The following is an 18,635-nucleotide window of genomic DNA, read 5'->3' as shown; positions in this document are numbered from 1 at the left end:
ATTAATTGTGTATTTTATAATTCCTATGCAGAAGAACTGCTTTTTGAATATCTTTACTCCAGAACATCATGGCAAGATGTGTCCACTTGAACTGAACACAATTTGTGTTGTTTATTTAATCTTTTCTGAATTAAGGTGTTTTACATGCTCTACAGAGGCACCACTGAGAGTGTTTTGACCAGCTGCATCACTGTCTGGTATGGCAACTGCAGCATATCCGACTGCAAGTGCCTGCAAAGGATAGTGAAGACAGCAGAGAACATTATTGGGGTGCCTCTCCCTTCACTACAGGACATATTTTACAAACGCAGTGTCCGCAAGGCCTGCAGCATTGTGCAGGACCCCTTACACCCCTCACATGGACTTTTCACACTGCAGCATCAGAGCCAGATCTGCCAGGCTGCAGGAGAGTTTTTACCCCCAAGCTGTTAGACTCCTTAACAACTGGCTGCCCCCTGGGACCTTCCACGCAGCTTTAACCACCTCTAAAAACAGAACTTTTATACATGCAAGCCACTTTATTGCAAAGACTAGTGTGCATATAGAGAAGAACTGAAAATCTCATACTGACTTTTAAGGATTTTGACACTCTTGATACCCTTCTGCTGTGAAACATTCTGACCTGTCATTGTTTACACGTCTTAAACAACTATCATCATACACTGATAATCTCTGTATTATCTATATCTATCCATCCATCCATCCATTTTCCAACCCGCTGAATCCGAACACAGGGTCACGGGGGTCTGCTGGAGCCAATCCCAGCCAACACAGGGCACACGGCAGGAAACAATCCTGGGCAGGGTGCCAACCCACCGCAGATCTATATCTATTATTTACTTATTATATTACATATCTTACACATCAATATTGTTGCTACTTCTTTGTCTTGTCTTTGCACAATGTCTTGTCTTGTTTGTGTTTTAATTTGAAATTTAAATTTTAATTCTACTGTATTTTTAATTTATTATTTGCACGTCATGTTGTTACACTGTGGACCCTGAGCTTCGCAATTTCGTCTATCTGTGTATTTGTATATGGTTGAGATAACAATAAAGTTCACTTTGACTTCGACTTACTTTCTTTTAAATGTTAATTATACTGCTTTATTCCTGAATAACTTTTCCATAGCATTTGGTAAATATTTTCTTCATAAACGCAAACCAGGTGGTATATTGGTAGCACTAACACCTCACAACAAAGAGACCAAAGTACATTGCTGTAGTTTATTTGTTCTCCCTGCATTCATGTGGTTTTCCTTTGGGTGCTCCAGTTTCCTCCCACAGTCCAAAGACATGCAAGTTTGGTGGACTGGCAATACTATATTGCCCCCCGTGTATGTTAGTGCGTGGGTGTCCATGTGCTCAACCTGCCATGGACAGGTACCCTGTCCGAAGAATGTTCCTATCTTGCACCCTATGGTTGCAGGGATAACCTCCAGCATCACCATGACCACGCACACAATATAGCATGTTAGAAAAATGGACGGATTAATGCAGACATTTCAGATGTTGCCCATTATTTACATATTTCCTTTCTGTTTAGTATGTATAGTCTTTTACATTAACAGCTGCAAAGCTCCTAATTTGGTTAATTACCTAATGATTTCTATGCTGTGTGATAATGTTACTACTGTCTTTCTGTTTGCTGTATTCTGCTGTACTACATAAAATGTAATACTTGGGTTAAGCATTTAACTATGTTTTGCATTTATTGCGTGTAGTTTACTGTCAAAATAATTACTTAACAAAAATGATGCTATATTTGACAAATTAGTTGTAATAAGTACAGTGTTTTGAATAGATGGGATTAATCGATTTAAACTCCGGGTCAATATATCTCTCTTTTAAAATGTTGAGTAGCACTACTCGAAGCAGAACAAATTAATTTTTCTATGCAAAAAAATCATCTTAAATCAAAACGTAGCAATGAAATATTATACTACTTAAAACTACACAAGTAGGAGCATAGAGGGGAAAAATCAATGTCTGTAAATTATTATGAAAACTGGCACATTTTTCATTCTTGTTACTCATTCCAGTGTGTATTTTTGAGGGGGATTGTTGTTTGTCATAAAATATCTGCATTTATTTAATGAATTCTGTAAAAAGCCAACTTTCCTCTTGTGAACAAATAAAGCGTCGTTTATCTGTCTATATTGTATCTTCACACAATTCCAATGCTTCTTTTCTTGTCCCATCCCATTGTTATTATATTTAATTGTTGCGATTGTAGTTCAAAGTATTTGCAAGAAACGTGTTACTATTAGACACATTGAGGAAAAAACAGCAATCTTTTACTCCTGCTAATTTATTGTTGGTTTCACCCAAGCACACCCCCACTATTTTTTTTTAACATAACCACCGTCTTTCTTTATTTTGGCCCTCATCTTCAAAAACACAGGTCGGCCGCCTCGCCTTCTTATCAGCGAATAACACAGGCCACCATTTTATAAGGTAATACCGATCACCACCCCCCTTTCCCCTCCCTAGAAAATATTGATCACTACTCTAAGAAACACCTCCTGGTCACGTTTCTCCTCAAAATATAAAACCCTAAACTCCGGTAACCCCGGAAACCCGGCGAGTTAATGCAATAAACAGGAAATCGGTCGGATGATCGGGGTTCCGGGGGAAGTTGAATTATTTTTCGCCAGCAAAAAGAGATCAACTTCCACATCCGGTAGGGCCACACAAAATACCCTGACACTGACCTGGAAAAGATTCGTTATTACCTGCCCTGGTGAGACGGCGTCCGCTTACTTCTTACCTTTGATTTTTGGAATTATTTATCGCGTAACACCGAGTCTAGATCGACAGCTCGTACAGGATGGCGGGTTTTCTTATAATGCCGTCTGTTCGGCGCCCAAATTTTTTTCTCTCGCTGAAAGAAAAGTCCCCGTATAACGACGCGGATGTGCACATACCAAAGCACCGCAGAGCAAGGTGCCTCCCTCAATTTTCCTTATACTTATTGTGCCTTTGTATTTTTTAATTACAGGACATCTTTATGGTACGATTTCGTGTAATTCTGGCAAAGCCTGGAATTCGATTGTTTGGTGCGTTTTACTAGTGTGATTTTTTTCATAATTTTGAGACATGGTTAATTGTATGGTGAAGCGCCTAGCGGAGTAATATTTTAGCTTCCTGAGCATGCGCGTTACTACTTCTATTCTTTCCCCGCCGAGACGGGTGTATGAAAATGGAGGAGAGCATCAGTGAGATTATGCTAATAAATTAAGAGACTTGTTGAAACTATTCGCGTGTTTAGGAAGACCGTATTTTGCAAAAAATAAAGACCGTTTATCGGCCTTGCCGTGTTTGATTTTAAAAAGCCGCAGAAGTAATTCGGCTAACTAAAGCACTAGATATGTAGTCACACCACCTCTTCAGTACGAGTGTAAATTATCGAAAATTTAAATCTTATCTAAACGACCCGATTCGTAAAAAAATGAATGAGCTATATGGAACGCAGTCGAATACCTCAAGGTGTAAGTAAGTACAGGATAAAAGTGCCCTTAAAATATACCCATTACCTTTGTTCAACTAATGATTTGTTATACTATGGAGCTAATTTTTCAAATGTAATTAATCAGAATAATAAAAATGTAATGTCAAAATATAAATTGTATTTTCAAAAATCTGAATATTATGATGGCGTGCCACTTGGTTAAACACGTAACAATAACAATCGTTTACTTCGAACTTAATGCAAAGTACTCAAACAAAAATAGGAAAGTGAAACAAATTCAGCCCTCGTCCAGGAGAAAAAGAAAAGCTTGTTTGGTTCTAAAAATTACATTAATGAATTTTTGACATGTTTTTAAAACATTTATGCATATCCTCTGATAGAGAATTTTATTTTCTCGAATAGGAGATGATAAATAATGCTGCTTATCCACTGATTAACAGAGGATGGGTTGAAATTCTTCCAGCTAAGGAAGACAATTTAGTAGTGTAATATAGGCAGTTACAATCAGAGTGATTCTAACACCAAGCTGCCGTAAAGATCTTTGTCCAAAATTATGCTAATTTAGAGCATTCCCAAAACATATAATCTTGTGAAGTTGGAGCTAGATGGCGTTGCTTGTAGGTTGGATCTTGCCCTGGGTATATTTTGGACAGTTTTAAACAAGGTAAATGTGATCGACGAAAGAGCTGTAGTTGAGTTAAGGAATGTTAAGCACGTGTAGAAGGTTGGTCATTATTTTATACTTCCATTTTCATAACCCCTATATCCAGGGCAGGGGTGCAGAGAAGCTATTGTGCCTACCTGAGGAATCATCAGGTGCAAGGCAAGAACAGTACCTGCACAGGATGCCAGTCCATCACAGGGTGTACACAGAAACACACTTAAATACATGGGAAGTGCTTTGTTTATCCCCACAGGGAAATCTGGCTTTTTATAGAAGCTCTAAGTAAATATTGTCATAACAAACCACAAATACACAAAATAATGGCTAAAAAGAAATAAAACTTATAATTTAAAGGTAAAGAGCAGTTACAGTCACAATGAGTCATTATAAAGGCATATTGCCATTGTTATAAAGAGAATTCCAGTTGTGTTTCTTGACACACTTCAGCTGAATAATTTGTTAGCAGAAAGATACTCCATGTTAGTGTGCAAAAGAGGATATGCAACATTGTTCATAATGTCACTTAGTTTTGTCTTTGTTCTCATTCTCTCTTTTGCTTCTGCCTCCAGTGGGTCAAGAATGTGTCCAATAAATGAGTCTTTTTAATAAACTTGTTGATTTGGTGGGTTTGAAGTGATATTACTGGCCCAGCAAACCACAGTGTAGGAAGTTGCACTGTCCATTACAGAGATGTAGAAAATGTAAAGGATGTCACTGCCCATATTAAAGGAGCACATTTTCCTCAGAGACTGGAAATAGAGGCCCTTTGGTGTGGTGGAAGTCAATTAATGAACAGTTCCTTGGTTTTGTTGGTGGTGAGTTGCAGACACTTCTTTCTGCACCAAGAAACAAAGGTTCCCTACCTGACTGTTCTCCACCTTACTCCTCTCCTCAGTCTCACCCTCGTTGTCAATACTCCCCATCAGTTCAGAATCATCTGAGAATTTCTGTAGTTGACATGACCTGGTGTTGTATTTATTGAATGAGGAGTACAGAGAGAAGAGGAGGCAGGACTGCTACTTGTGGTTGATTGTTATATGGTTTGAAATATTAGGGATGTAGTGGTCTAGTTTTTTTGGGTACCTGCACATGGTGGGATTTATGGGAATGAAAAGGCAGATAGTCTACCTAAAAAAGCAAGTAAAAGGCCAGAGGTGGATGAAGTGGTTGGGATCAACAAGTGGCAGGGGTAATAGAAAAAGGGGTATGTGGGTGGTATGCGTCGTGTAGGTCAATGGAAGAGAAATGTCTGATGTGTAGAAACGGGAAGGATAATGTGTGGCTGGGAAGGTTGAGACTTGGACATACTTGTTTAAACCCCACAATAATACTCATGGGAAAGCATGGTACTGGTATGTATGAATCATGTATGTTACCAGCAATGGAAAAACAAATCATGGTCGTTTGCTCCATATACAGCATTAAAAGCAAAACGTTTTGAAGAAAATAATTGAAAATACAAAAGGATTTGAAGTGAGAGCAGTCCTAGGAGTTAAAATGGGTCAAATGAGGTACATTGTGTGGTAATTACATTTATAATCAAAACAATTCTGAGTTGGAGAATCTGAATTGGCCATTTCTCTCCCACACTCCAAGTACAGTCGTGGCCAAAAGTTTTGAAAATGACACAAATATTAATTTTCACAAAGTTTGCAGCCCCAGTTTTTATGATGGCAATTTGGATATACTAAAGAATTTTATGAAGAGTGATCAGGTGAATTGTAATTAATTGCAAAGTGCCTCTTTGCCATGAAAATGAACTTAATCCCAAAAAACCCATTTCCTAAAGTTGATTCAGCTGTGGGATCTGGGTACCACCAGTGCAGAGCTTGCTCAGGAATGGCAGCAGGCAGGTGTGAGTGCATCTGCATGCACAGTGAGGCGAAGACTATTGGAGGATGGCCTGGTGTCAAGAAGGGCAGCAAAGAAGCCACTTCTCTCCAAGAAAAACATCAGGGACAGATTGACATGCTGCAAAAGGTACAGGGATTGGACTGCTGAGGACTGGGGTAAAGTCATTTTCTGTGATGAATCCCCTTTCTGATTGTTTGGGGCATCCAGAAAACAGATTATCTGGAGAAGAAAGGGTGAGCGGTACCATTAGTCCTGTGTCATGCCAACAGTAAAGCATCCTTAGACCATTCATTTGTGGGGTTGCTTCTCAGCCAAGGCAGTGGGCTCACTTACAATTTTGCCTAAGAAAGCTGCCATGAATAAAGAATGGTACCAAAACATCCTTTGAGAGCAACTTCTCCCAACCATCCAAGAACAGTTTGGTGACGAACAATGCCTTTTCCAGCATGATGGAGCACAGTGCCACAAGGCAAAAGTGATAACTAAGTGGCTCAGGGAACAATACATAGAAATTTTGGGTCCATGACCAGGAAACTCCCCAGATCTTAATCCCCTAGAGAACTTGTGGTCAGTCCTCAAGAGGCTGGTGGACAAACAAAAACCCATAAATTATGACAAACTCCAAGCATTGATTATTCAAGAATCTGCTGCCATCAGTCAAGATTTGGCCAAGAAGTTGATTGACAGCATGCCAGGGCGAATTGCAGAGGTCTTGAAAAGAAGGGCCAACACTGCAAATATTGACTCTTTGCATAAACCTAATGTAATTGTCAATAAAAGCCTTTGAAACATATAAAATACTTGCCATAATAACATCTGACAAAAAGATCTAAAAACACGGAAGCAAAAAACTTTGTGAGAACCAATACTTTTGTCATTCTCAAAACTTTTGGCCAGGACTGTACAGTAGGTGGTGGTAATGCACCTTCAAAATGGATGTGGACCGCCATAAATGCAAAGAAGAAGAAAGGCAGTTCCCAATGTGGCTGTCCAGGATCTGAGTTTGACACCTCCAATTTAAAGGAAAGAATAAGGATAAAAGTCGGATTTAGCATAAACCGTCCTAATAAATGGGGAACGTTACGTCAGGAAGGGCATCCGGTGTAAAATTTTGCCAAATCAATATGCAGACAACAATACAAATTTCCATTCCAGACTGGTTATGCCCCAGGTTAACAACGACCGCCACCAGTACTGGTAGTCAACAGGGTGCTGGCGGTAATTGGGCTACTGTATGCCGATGAAGGGGGGAGACGTGTCCGGAGGCAGGAGGAGAGAAGGAAGGTAAAGAGAGTGGAAGGTTTATGGATGTGGTGAGAGAAGACATGCAGGTGATGGGTGTAACAGAACAAGATGCAGAAGACAGAAAGATATGGAAGAAGATGATCCGCTGTGGGAGATAAGAAATATAATGATTTACTTCATGGGGTAGTACATAATAAACACGAGTAGTTGTGTCAGATATTTGAAATGTTAAAATGTACTACTTGAAATGTTTAATATTTAAATATTCCCGATTTTAATAAAAATTTGACATTTTTGCTTTGTGCCCTCCCCCACCATAACCTATCTTCTGTGGGGGAGGAGCAAAAGCTTTAGATTCATCAAAAATTTTGATCTCCGGTTTTCGACGGATCTTGATGTTTTAGGGTCCCCTGATAACGAAAGCATCAATATCTTGATGATGGGTGTGTGTCTGTGTGTCATAGTTTCTTGAGGACGGTCTAGACGAGCTAAAATGGTTGAACAGAAAAATACCAAACTCAAACCTTAAGCCTGTTATGAGATGACGATGTGCTCATTAGTTTTTCAGCCAAATCATGTAAGAGAAGGGGCACTCTACAGGAACCCACAAATACTGTAATTTTGTAATTAATTATGAATTATTCTCGTCAATTGCTATACCTATTTTACGATCAGAGAGATCAGCATCAGAGCGGTAAATACTGTAATGTTATAGAATAGTTTGGTAACTTGGTTCCTAAGGCGCAAAGCCTACTGACACTCGCGTCCAAACTTTTCACCCTATGACAGAGGTCCATAGGGAGCTAGATCCCTGGTAATGGCTAAAAACTAATACATTTGTAATCAGTTACTTTGATATAGTCAAAAATGATACCCCACATGTCCGTGTTTGAAATGTCATTTTTAACCTGGGAGCAGCTTTTAGAGGGCAATAATCAAATATCAAAACTATGACTTTATTCTTGATCAGCAAACTTGAAAATGCATAAAACGACATTCCACATAACTACTTATTCGAAATTTTGTGAAAGGGAGTGACTTTGACCCCTCCTATCCCATTTTGGGGTTGAACCTCGGGGGCCGGTTGATATGGCATGCACAGCTTCAAGTCCGTCTGATCATTTATTTGTAGAAAACACATAGGTTTACTCTTTTGTAATTTACTGCACAAAATATCGTTCAAGATGACTTTAAAATTAGGGTTTTTTTCTGGTCTAGAGGGTCAAAAATAGAGGGGAACCCTCACAAAAATCAATGTCTTGCATAAGCAGAATGCGTCAAGATGCGTCGAAAGGTACATCATATGCGGGGATTTTCTTGTAGAGGTGATTCAGGAGGCACCGGACAAAAAAATAAGTGATTTCAAAGCGTCCGTAATAGTAGGGTGTTATGGATGCAAAGAGAAGTCGATCAAAATTACAAATTTTATTGGCAAAATGAACAGAGCTTTCATCTTGCCTGCTCGAAAGCTTCCATGTTGTGATCTGTTCAGTTAGACAATATAACGTGTAATTTTGCTCAAGTTCAAAAAGCGTCCGTAAGGAATTCTTCTGAATACAATAAACTCAAACTCTTGCGTGCGTTGCATTCTTAGTAACGTTACAGTAATGTGAAACACCAAATTATTTTCAAAAATTCTATGAACAGTTCTTTAATGAAAAACATTTCGTTCATCATTAAAAAGACAGAAGGTTCTTTTCGTATACCAACCACCACAGTACCGCCACAAGCTTGTTTTCAAACCCCGCCCCCTAACGTCATAACGTCACGCGACTCGTCTGATGATTGCACGTCCAGAGGAGTTTGTTCCGGGAAGTGAAGCAGTGCCTGATATAAACAGCAGCCTGGCAGTTCAATCGGTGAGGACGTAATGGGTCTGACATTTTGCTGGTGTGTGTAAAGTAGTTTAATTCCTTTATAAGGGACGTTGTATATGGTATAGGATTGTTGTTTAATATTGTTGTTAAGAACAGACGCGTGCCTGTGCTTCGTGGTAGCGTGAACAGTCTTCGCGAAGCCTGTGGTGAAAGTACAGGCCACAAGCTCCTTTTCTTATCTCCCGTGAATGTCCGAAAGCGGTATAAACACTGAGAAACCTGTGAATTTAAACTCGGGGATTAGTGTTTATTTCGGTTGTCAAAGCAACGTATTTTTATTGAATTAAAAAGACACTTGCACTTGTCCCCTAGTTGTGTGCCGTGTTTCCCATGCCAGATGGAACACAGTAAACAATCACTCGTTTGTTATTCTTCCGTCTAAAGAACCTCGTCATTAATTATGGTATAGAAGTATACAGCTTGTGTATCTTGTCTTATAATTTCTTAAATTAAAAACTGCCTATTTTGTTTTTAAAAGAGTAGACCTGAAGTTGCACGCAAAGTCAACCAACTTGAATAAAAAACAATTCTGTTCCTCTAGCCCAGGGGTGGGCAGATTCAGTCCTGGAGGGCCGCAGTGGTTGCAGGTTTTTGTTCCAACCCAGTTGCTTAATTAAAAACCAATCCTTGTCAATTATTTAATTGCATGGCTTGTTAGTGCTTTAACTCTGCCATGTCAGGTCATTCTCATATCCTAGATTTATTTTCCTTTCTAAGGATATCATCCAAATGATTTGAAGTCTAACACAGATGAGTAATTCTCAGTGCTTCACTTTTTTCTCTTCACTTTCCTTCCAAGTATTTAATTAAACCAAATAGTGCATGATAAATACACACAGGTTTAAATGAAAACAAGCTAAATGGAGAAATGCTGGTCTCTTTTGTCATTTGCATGGTATTGCTAATTAGGAGCAATTACAAACCAAGAATACAGCTGTTTAAGACTAAAATAAGCAATAAGGGTTCAAAATCTTAATGAGCGAGACAACTAAAGTGAAGCTGAAGTGTTACTTGAGTAATAAGGGCTTTTTATTAAGCAATTGGGTTGGAGCAAAAACCTGCAGCCACTGCGGCCCTCCAGGACTGAATCTGCCCACCCCTGCTCTAGCCCACACCGAGTGCAGTTTAATCGGACTAAAGACAGTTTTAATACTTTACACCAATCCGGTTTTTGCATCTCATACAAATGAAATCACCTCTTAATAATTAAAAGCGTGTCCCTCTCTAAACTTCAACATTAACATTTAATAATATTTTAAGGACTACATTCTCTCTCTCAATTCCACTATTATTTTTTTGTTCTAGCAAATGTTGTATCGTAACTGTATGCTTTATATTGTCTGTCACCATCGGTTGTGTTCTTTTGTTTTGCTGTACTTCGAATTGCTATTTGTATGCCATAAAAATTAAATTCAGTTGTATGAGCCAATTTAAAACTCAGCACATCCAAACTCAACCTAGAGCCCATTATAACATATGCTATACAGATTTGGTGTAAACTGAAAAGAAGTTAGGAAAAATACCCAAATGACATGCTTTGACCAGTCTTCAGTAATCATGCATTGATTTTAGGTGCTCACGGAAAGCAGCGTTGCAGTCTTTTGGGAGATGCTGGCCTTGAATTGTTCAAAAATCTACAGTCTTGCTTTGATATTCCTTCTTACAGCTTTTCCTACTACTTATAGCTTCGTTCAGCATTTATGATATACGGTGTCTCTCTTGCATCACCTTTTACCTTTTTGTCCGCTTTTCTCTCTTGCTAGTTCCTTTTCTCCATTCAAACACCTGTTTCAGGTCTTTACTCACTGCTGTATAATATGTTCTTTAGAAAACACCTACCACTCATCTCTCAGTGTTCTCAGGACCTCACATTATCTTCTTCCGTGTGCTCTAATATAGTTTTGAGGAATATCAAATTTTCATCAAGAAATTCCATTCATCAGTTTATTCAATTTCATTTTATATACAAGCCATATTTTACTACTCATGAGTTACATTTAATGGGCCTTAACCCAGATCCCCTCAGTCACTTATGCCCCAATGATTCCCCATAGATAAAGTATCTATCTATCTATCTATCTATCTATCTATCTATCTATCTATCTATCTATCTATCTATCTATCTATCATTAGGATAGCGCTTTGAGTATTGAGAAAAGTGCTATATAAATGTAATGAATTATTATTATTATTAGCATGTATGCAAATGTATTGGCTTTATCCTCCTGTTCTGGCCTTCTGGACTCTAATCTGTTGTTCACCCTCTTCAGTGCTATCAGTTCCTGTTCCTCTTTTGCCAAATGTTCTTGTACTCCTAGACCTTTTAGGACTGTTCTGCTTTTGCACAAGAATAAATTCTGGGCACGGTAGCTGCTAAACAATGTCTTGCCTCTAGGTGGAAGACCATTAATTACACTGAAGAACTGATTGTGTACGTTTTTACAACCTGATCCTTTTGGAGTTGTCTGCATCTCAGATAGCATTCAGCAAGTCCATTCATAACTGGGAATTTGTTGCTTCCATAGTTAAATCTTTTATGTGCTGAGACTCGTGGCGTTGGTACTACCTTGGTCAAGTGTGGTCAGTTGGTGCTGCCGTGGCTCCTGGGGATATGAGAGAGGTGTTGTGTGGATTTATTTTATATATTGATTGTTTCCCACTTTGACTTGACTTCTTTTCAACTTTAAAATAAACAACTGATCACGAAAAAAGAAAGTGCAAGAATGTATGCACTTCACATGCTTTTTGCAGTGGGAAGATAAGATTATTCATTATTGGATGGATGACAGCAGTGGTTTCCTATAATGATGCTTCATGTGGGTAGAAAAGTGTATTATGTTTTGGTGCCTCTCTATCCATGTTTTCTGTTTGCATGTAGTTGCCTTTATCAGATGACCTCATATTGAAACTGCTGATCAACACCTACAAGGATGAACTTGCCAACAGCTTTGCAAGGAGCCTTGAAATGATTGTCTAGGGCATTGCTGGAAGTTAAGACTCTTGAGGCATGGGTCTGTTCAGTCCTCTCAGGTCTTTCCCATGAGGGGCTTTGCAATCTTCACACATTTTTTCATTAAGGCCAGTTACAATTAATATGGAGCAGTTGTATAAATGTCATTTTTTTGCTGATGTCTTGACCTCTTGATGCATGTTTGTTTTTGCTATTCTGTGTATTAAGCAGTGGCAAGCAAATTATTAATTTGCCATGTGTGTGATGCCTGTATATGTGCAGCTTTCAATCTAAATACAGAATACATGCTGTAGTCCATATTCTTTTAGTTGAACAGAGGTTCTTTTAAAATAACATAACCTCTCTTATGTTGTGTGACTTGTCTGGGGTTATTTGGTTTGTTTGCACGGCCCGCTCTCTCAATCAGTTTTTTATACTTGGACATCTGGCTTGAACATAGGAAAACATTTCCTTTATGAGTGAGGTTCTGTTGGTGTGTTCTTTGTTTATTAGGGATGTGGTATTGGTCACCGTGCTCTGAATCATTTATTAATTTTTTTCTTTTTTTGCTGCTGGTCTAGGAATTGCTAGCACATATTATAATTGTGCTGTCCCAGGGCAGAAAAAATATCCCAAGGAGCGATACTAGGTGAGAATAATTTATTTGAAGGTGATGCTATTAGCTGCTGGGATAGGCTCATTGCAACCCTATGTTTTAATCAAGTATGTTCAGTAAAGCTGACACAGTGGCTGCTTCACAACTGCATAGTTTTGAATATGAATCTTATTTGGGCAGTGTCTGTGTGGCATTTGCAAATTCTTCTGAGTCTGCTTGGGCTTTTCTTTAGGTCATGGGTGTCAAACTCTGGTTCTGGAGGGCCACAGTGGCTGCAGGTTTGCTGCTAATTAACTTTTTTTTCCTTAGTTTTAATTAACTTGATTCAGGCCCTTTAGTTTTCTTTTTCCTTAATTAGCAACCAAACAATAATACAACACAAAACAAGCCACCATTTGACCAGCTCACCTGTGCCCATCACACAATATCTGAAAGTAAGGAAAGGTGATGGGTCTCAGTAAGGTTGATCTCTCAGGTCACCAAAACATTTTGGCGATGTTCTTAGAAAAAATTGAAAAATCAACGGTTTTGGAAATGTCTGTTTTGGCAGAATGAGAGCAGCAACAAACCATGGAATTAAATAACGGGCATAATTAACAGCAAGAATCATCTTCTCGTGAAGAGATTGGTTGGAGTGAAATTGGTTGGAGTTTGAAATCCCAGTTAAGATGGTCACCTGTTGGCTTGTTTCACATCTCATTTCTGTTTGGCTGTCATTTAATGAAGAAAGGAATAAATTCAGAGGACTGATTCCTTAAAAACAGGGCTATTAAAATGAATGGAAAAGAAGTTAATTAGCAGTGAAAACTGGTCACTGATTAGGACAAGTGTTAGAATGAAAACCTGCAGCCACTGTGGTCCTCCAGGCCCGGAATTTAACATCCCTGCTTTAGGTACAGCATTGTTTCCCCCTTTCATCCTGGGGATGTGTGTAATTTGAATTAACAGCTAGCTCTCTGAATGCCTTGTACAAATGCGCATAGGTTTGTGTGTGTGTGTGTGTGTGTGTGTGTGCGTGTCCTGTGATTAACTGGAGCCAGAATAGGCTTAGGCTCACTGTGATCTTGTCCTAGCAGGTTTGAAAATTGAAAGGATAATGTCATGGTCTGAAAGCACATTCTTTCTCCTCAGTGAACATACTTCTTGTATGGTGTCTTCTAGTTTTGTAAACTGTGCATTATTGCCAGACATTTTTTTTTTCAAATTGTTTTAGCTTTGTGTTGCTTACAGGCAGACTGCTGTGTTCAGCAAGTACCTACCTGTCCACACTTTCACTAAGGCTTGTGTTTTGGTACGACAGCAACTTCCTGTATATAACTTTTCATCCACCCCTGTGGTTTGGCTGCTATGGAGCTTTTTAATCTCCACAGCAGCCTTAGACAGGGAAATGCTAGAGTTACTCTTTGTATTCCTTCTGTTTTTCTGTGATATCTACAGTTGAGGTCTGCCTTTCCCCACCTATGCCAAGAATGTGCAAGCGGTCCTCTGCCTATCCATCTTGAATCATCAAATTATTTGCCAGAACCACTTTAAGTACAGGTACATCTGAAAGTCACTCACAAATGGTCTCAAACCATGGACATTCACTTTAACCACTGCTGCAGATGGCATTATTTTTGACCCTGTTGGCATCTGTTAGTAAAGAGGCCTAAGACATTTACTTCAGCTCCTCCTGAAGAATTTTCAGTTGTTTCCTGGCCTGCTAAAAGATGCAATCCCTCCCATTTGTTCTGTCTTTTCCCCATGGTGCAGAGTATGTATTTTCACTAGATTCCAAAACTACTGGCATAGGAGATTGAATTCAAATGCTGGTGCACCCAAGCTAATTATTTTGGTTGCTACTCATAGATTGGGGCCTTACATGATAATGGAGATTTAGATCGAAAGCTTCCCTATTAGGATCACAGTGCTACTGCTACTACAGCAATTATTTACTTAGTTAATTCCACACTCACTCCTGGCCTTAAATTTTAAGAAGACCTAGTAGTTAAATACCTCTGTATGTGGAGATTAATTCACTCATTTTTGAAGAAAATGCCAGTTCCAGATTTAGAAATTTGGATTTTTATCCTAACCACTTCATATTCAATTGAAATGTTCGTCTTTTTTTGTTCTTTATTTCGCCTTATACAATTTCTTGTATTAGGAATTTGTTAGTTTTCACATACCCCTTGGGGTCAGAGCGCAGGGTCAGCCATTGTACAGCGCCCCTGGAGCAATTACAGGTTGAGGGTCTTGCTCAAGGGCCCAGCAGAGTAGAATCTCTTTTGGCAGTGATGGGGATTCGAACCGGCAACCTACCAGCACACATCCTTAGCCTCAGAGCCACCATAAGTTACATAAGGCTACATGAACAATGTATTCAGCAGTCATTTGAGATGTTGCATTTCCATGAAATGGTGACATTTGGAGATTGAATGATACAACAAAACTTAATGAAATGAAAAAAAAACCCACTTTGCATCACCAAAAACAGCAGACTACTTTTTTGCTTTGCTGCCTCCCCCACCATAACCTGTCATCTATGGGAGAGGAGTGCCTCTTTTTCTGATAGCCAATAATGTGCTGACTGTCAGAGCAGGTGCTACACAATTCTTCTCCAGGTATGAATAACTAGGCCACAATCTCGACCCTTTTTCATTTTTCCATTCTGTCGTGGTACATAAAGCACGCAACATCAGGTAGACAAGTCTCTCTTCTGTTTGCGAGGTCCAAATCTCCCACATTACTCATTCCTTGCAGTGGCACTTATATGCATTCTATGTCCAGCTGAAAGCTCATTGTTTCTCAGCCCCTGCACACACAGAGCCCACCTCTACCACTTAAAACAAAAAAAGGCCGCTTCATCACAACAGTTTTGTGAGGAGCTGCAGGGAAGTAAATTACAATCCTTTTATAAATGATGACTTGCATGGTAAAGGAGCTATGTCATAATCCATTCTTTTCCATGTCATGTTTCTGACCTGCTTTTTCCATTGGCAGTTAATTGGCCTTTATTTTTTAAGTGCCATTTTAATATAAAGTACAATTAATAAAATATATGCCAGTACATATGTTTGTTTTATCCCTTGTTTATCTTGTACACTGTATATGTTATATTTTATTAATTTTTTTAAGCATCATGCTTCCACAATTCAAATCCCCACTGCATATTACTAGTTGTTAATACTCTTATCAGTAATTTATCACTAAATTCATTATGTTCCATAATGCAGTTCAGGAATGCTAAATAGTGAAATTAATTCAATTATTTGATCCGTTTAAGAGAATGGTTTACTTTTTTTTTCCTTCCCCATTGTAGGCTTGGGTAAATAATTTGGAAGGTCACAGCAGAATTCATCTAGTTGATTGTGATATTCTTAAAATACACCCTGCATGTTCCACTGCATGTTGGCAAAGGTTATTGCACTTAGAGTTTTGTATATTTGTGGTGGTGTGGTTAATTTGGAAAATTAGCTTTTACATCCTTAATGTTTTTGTAGAAGGTTTGAAGTTTATTAATATTTAGATCATTTTAATTGAATAACTTGTGTGTCAACAGTGCATGTACAGTAATTGGATTCCATTTGTATTAAATAAAGATCAAATAAAAAACAGTTTTATTAGATTTCATTAGTTGGGTTTTTTTTTCTTTTTTTTTTTTTTAGGTAATCTAACCATGCATACAGACAAGAGAGTAAAGTAACTTTTCAAGGAATACAAGACCTATAAAGATGCCGGCAGTATCTTCAGGTCTAAAAGAACTGTACCTCTCAACATCTCTAGGAGAATTAAACAAGAAAGCTGAGGTTAAACCAGATAAAATCAGCACACGAAGGTACAGATTTTTTTTTTTAATCATGGCCTACATTTACATACCAGTATAGCTGGTACATCTGATTGCATAATTATTCAGAAATGGTGATTTACAGTCTATGCTGTTTTTATCCGGTAACTAAAAAAAATCTGGATCCTCCTCTTTGAAAACATTTAACGCATTCTCCTGTTTAACTAATGTAACTTGCCTATTGTTTTTGAGACTGTTTTGTGTGCATCTACCTACTACAGTCATATGAAAAAGTTTGGGAACCCCCTTAATTCTTTGGATTTTTGTTTATCATTAGCTGAGCTTTCAAAGTAGCAACTTCCTTTTAATATATGACATGCCTTATGGAAACAGCAGTATTTCAGCAGTGACATTAAGTTTATTGGATTAACAGAAAATATGCAATATGCATCATAACAAAATTAGACAGGTGCATAAATTTGGGCACCCCAACAAAGATATTACATCAATACTTAGTTGAGCCTCATTTTGCAAATATAACAGCCTCTAGACGCCTCCTATAGCCTTAGATGAGTGTCTGGATTCTGGATGGAGGTATTTTTGACCATTCCTCCATACAAAATCTCTCCAGTTCAGTTAAATTTGATGCCTACCGAGCATGGACAACCTGGATCCCATAGATTTTCGATGATATTCAAGTCAGGGGACTGTGACGGCCATTCCAGAACATTGTACTTCTCCCTCTGCATGAATGCCTTTGTAGATTTCGAACTGTGTTTTGGGTCATTGTCTTGTTGGACTATCCAACCCCTGCATAACTTCAACTTTGTGACTGATACTTGAACATTATCCTGAAGAATTTGTTGATATTGGGTTGAATTCATCCGACCCTCGACTTTAACAAGGGCCCCAGTCCCTGAACTAGCCACACAGCCCCATAGCATGATGGAACCTCCACCAAATTTGACAGTAGGTAGCAGGTGTTTTTCTTGGAATGCAGTGTTCTTCTTCCGCCATGCAAAGCGCTTTTTGTTATGACCAAATAACTCAATTTTAGTCTCATCAGTCCAAAGCACTTTTGTTCCAAAATGAATCTGGCTTGTCTAAATGAGCATTTGCGTACAACAAGCGACTCTGCTTGTGGCGGGAATGCAGAAAGGGCTTCTTTCTCATCACCCTGCCATACAGATGTTCTTTGTGCAAATTGCGCTGAATTGTAGAACGATGATGTACAGATACACCATCTGCAGCAAGATGTTCTTACAGGTCTTTGGAGGTGATCTGTGGGTTGTCTGTAACCTTCTCACAATCCTGCGCATATGGCGCTCCTGTATTTTTCTTGGCCTGCCAGACCTGCTGGGTTTAACAGCAAGTGTGCCTGTGGCCTTCCATTTCCTAATTCCATTCCTTACAGTTGAAACTGACAGTTTAAACCTCTGAGACAGCTTTTTGTAGCCTTCCCCTAAACCATGAGACTGAACAATCTTTGTTTTCAGATCTTTTGAGAGTTGCTTTGAGGATCCCATGCTGTCACTCTTAAGAGTAGAGTCAAAGGGAAGCACAACTTGCAATTGACCACCTTAAATACCTTTTCTTATGATTGTCTATGAAGTTCAAGGCTTACTGAGCTAATCCAACCAATTTGGTGTTGCAAGTAATCAGCATTGAGCAGTGACATGCATTCAAATCAGCAAAATTAAGGGGGGACCCACATTTTTGCGCGGCCAGTTTTTCACATTTGATTTAATTTCATACAACTAAATACTGCTTCACTAAAAATCTTTGTTCGAAAAAACACCGCAGTACTCAGATGATCCTAGGAAATGAAAGACATACCACTGTTTTCTTTTTTGTTGAAAGTAGAGTCAATTATTATGGAGGCTGAGAGGGGTTCCCAAACTTTTTCATATGACTGTATTTCTATTACCTTGAATGATCTTCCTTCACAATATTAAAAATAACTCTTTTTTTTTTTAAATTTCAGCTATGTTCAGAGTGCTTGTAAAATATTTAAAGCTGCAGAAGAGTGCAGATTGGACAGAGATGAAGAAAAAGCATATGTGTTTTATATGAAGTTCCTCTCTGTTTATGATCTTATTAAAAAAAGGCCTGATTTTAAGCAGCAGCAGGTATATATCACAAATGTTATTAATTATGTGAAGAATGGTTATTGATTGTACCTTTGTTTTCTG

At 38.6% G+C, this 18,635-nt stretch overlaps 2 protein-coding genes across 8 annotated transcripts in view; one reads left to right on the top strand and one right to left on the bottom strand.

Moving 5' to 3' along the window:
- The window catches only part of gabpb1 (GA binding protein transcription factor subunit beta 1), a 40,389-nt gene extending 37,340 nt beyond the window's left edge, over nucleotides 1–3,049 (bottom strand). The window contains exon 1 of one of the 3 annotated variants that reach the window (XM_028823501.2): nucleotides 2,735–3,049. The gene's annotated coding sequence lies outside the window, so the exon portion shown is untranslated. The remainder of the gene's footprint in view (nucleotides 1–2,734) is intronic. The other 2 variants (XM_028823500.2, XM_028823503.2) reach the window with 2 other exon arrangements.
- A 5,969-nt stretch (nucleotides 3,050–9,018) lies between these two features.
- Nucleotides 9,019–18,635, top strand: part of usp8 (ubiquitin specific peptidase 8) — a 38,939-nt gene continuing 29,322 nt past the window's right edge. The window contains exons 1-4 of one of the 5 annotated variants that reach the window (XM_028823493.2): nucleotides 9,038–9,093; nucleotides 15,979–16,027; nucleotides 16,325–16,494; nucleotides 18,428–18,572. In XM_028823493.2, the coding sequence (XP_028679326.1) occupies nucleotides 16,391–16,494; nucleotides 18,428–18,572 (249 nt within the window). In that variant the 5' untranslated portion in view covers nucleotides 9,038–9,093; nucleotides 15,979–16,027; nucleotides 16,325–16,390. Of the gene's footprint in view, nucleotides 9,125–12,642; nucleotides 12,711–15,978; nucleotides 16,028–16,324; nucleotides 16,495–18,427; nucleotides 18,573–18,635 lie in introns of those variants that run through there. The other 4 variants (XM_028823492.2, XM_028823499.2, XM_028823496.2 and 1 more) reach the window with 4 other exon arrangements.

This window comes from Erpetoichthys calabaricus, chromosome 17 (genome assembly GCF_900747795.2).
Source record: "Erpetoichthys calabaricus chromosome 17, fErpCal1.3, whole genome shotgun sequence".
Lineage (NCBI taxonomy): Eukaryota > Metazoa > Chordata > Cladistia > Polypteriformes > Polypteridae > Erpetoichthys > Erpetoichthys calabaricus.
The sequence above is the reverse complement of the archived record's forward strand: the minus strand, read 5'-3'. Positions and strand labels throughout refer to the sequence as shown.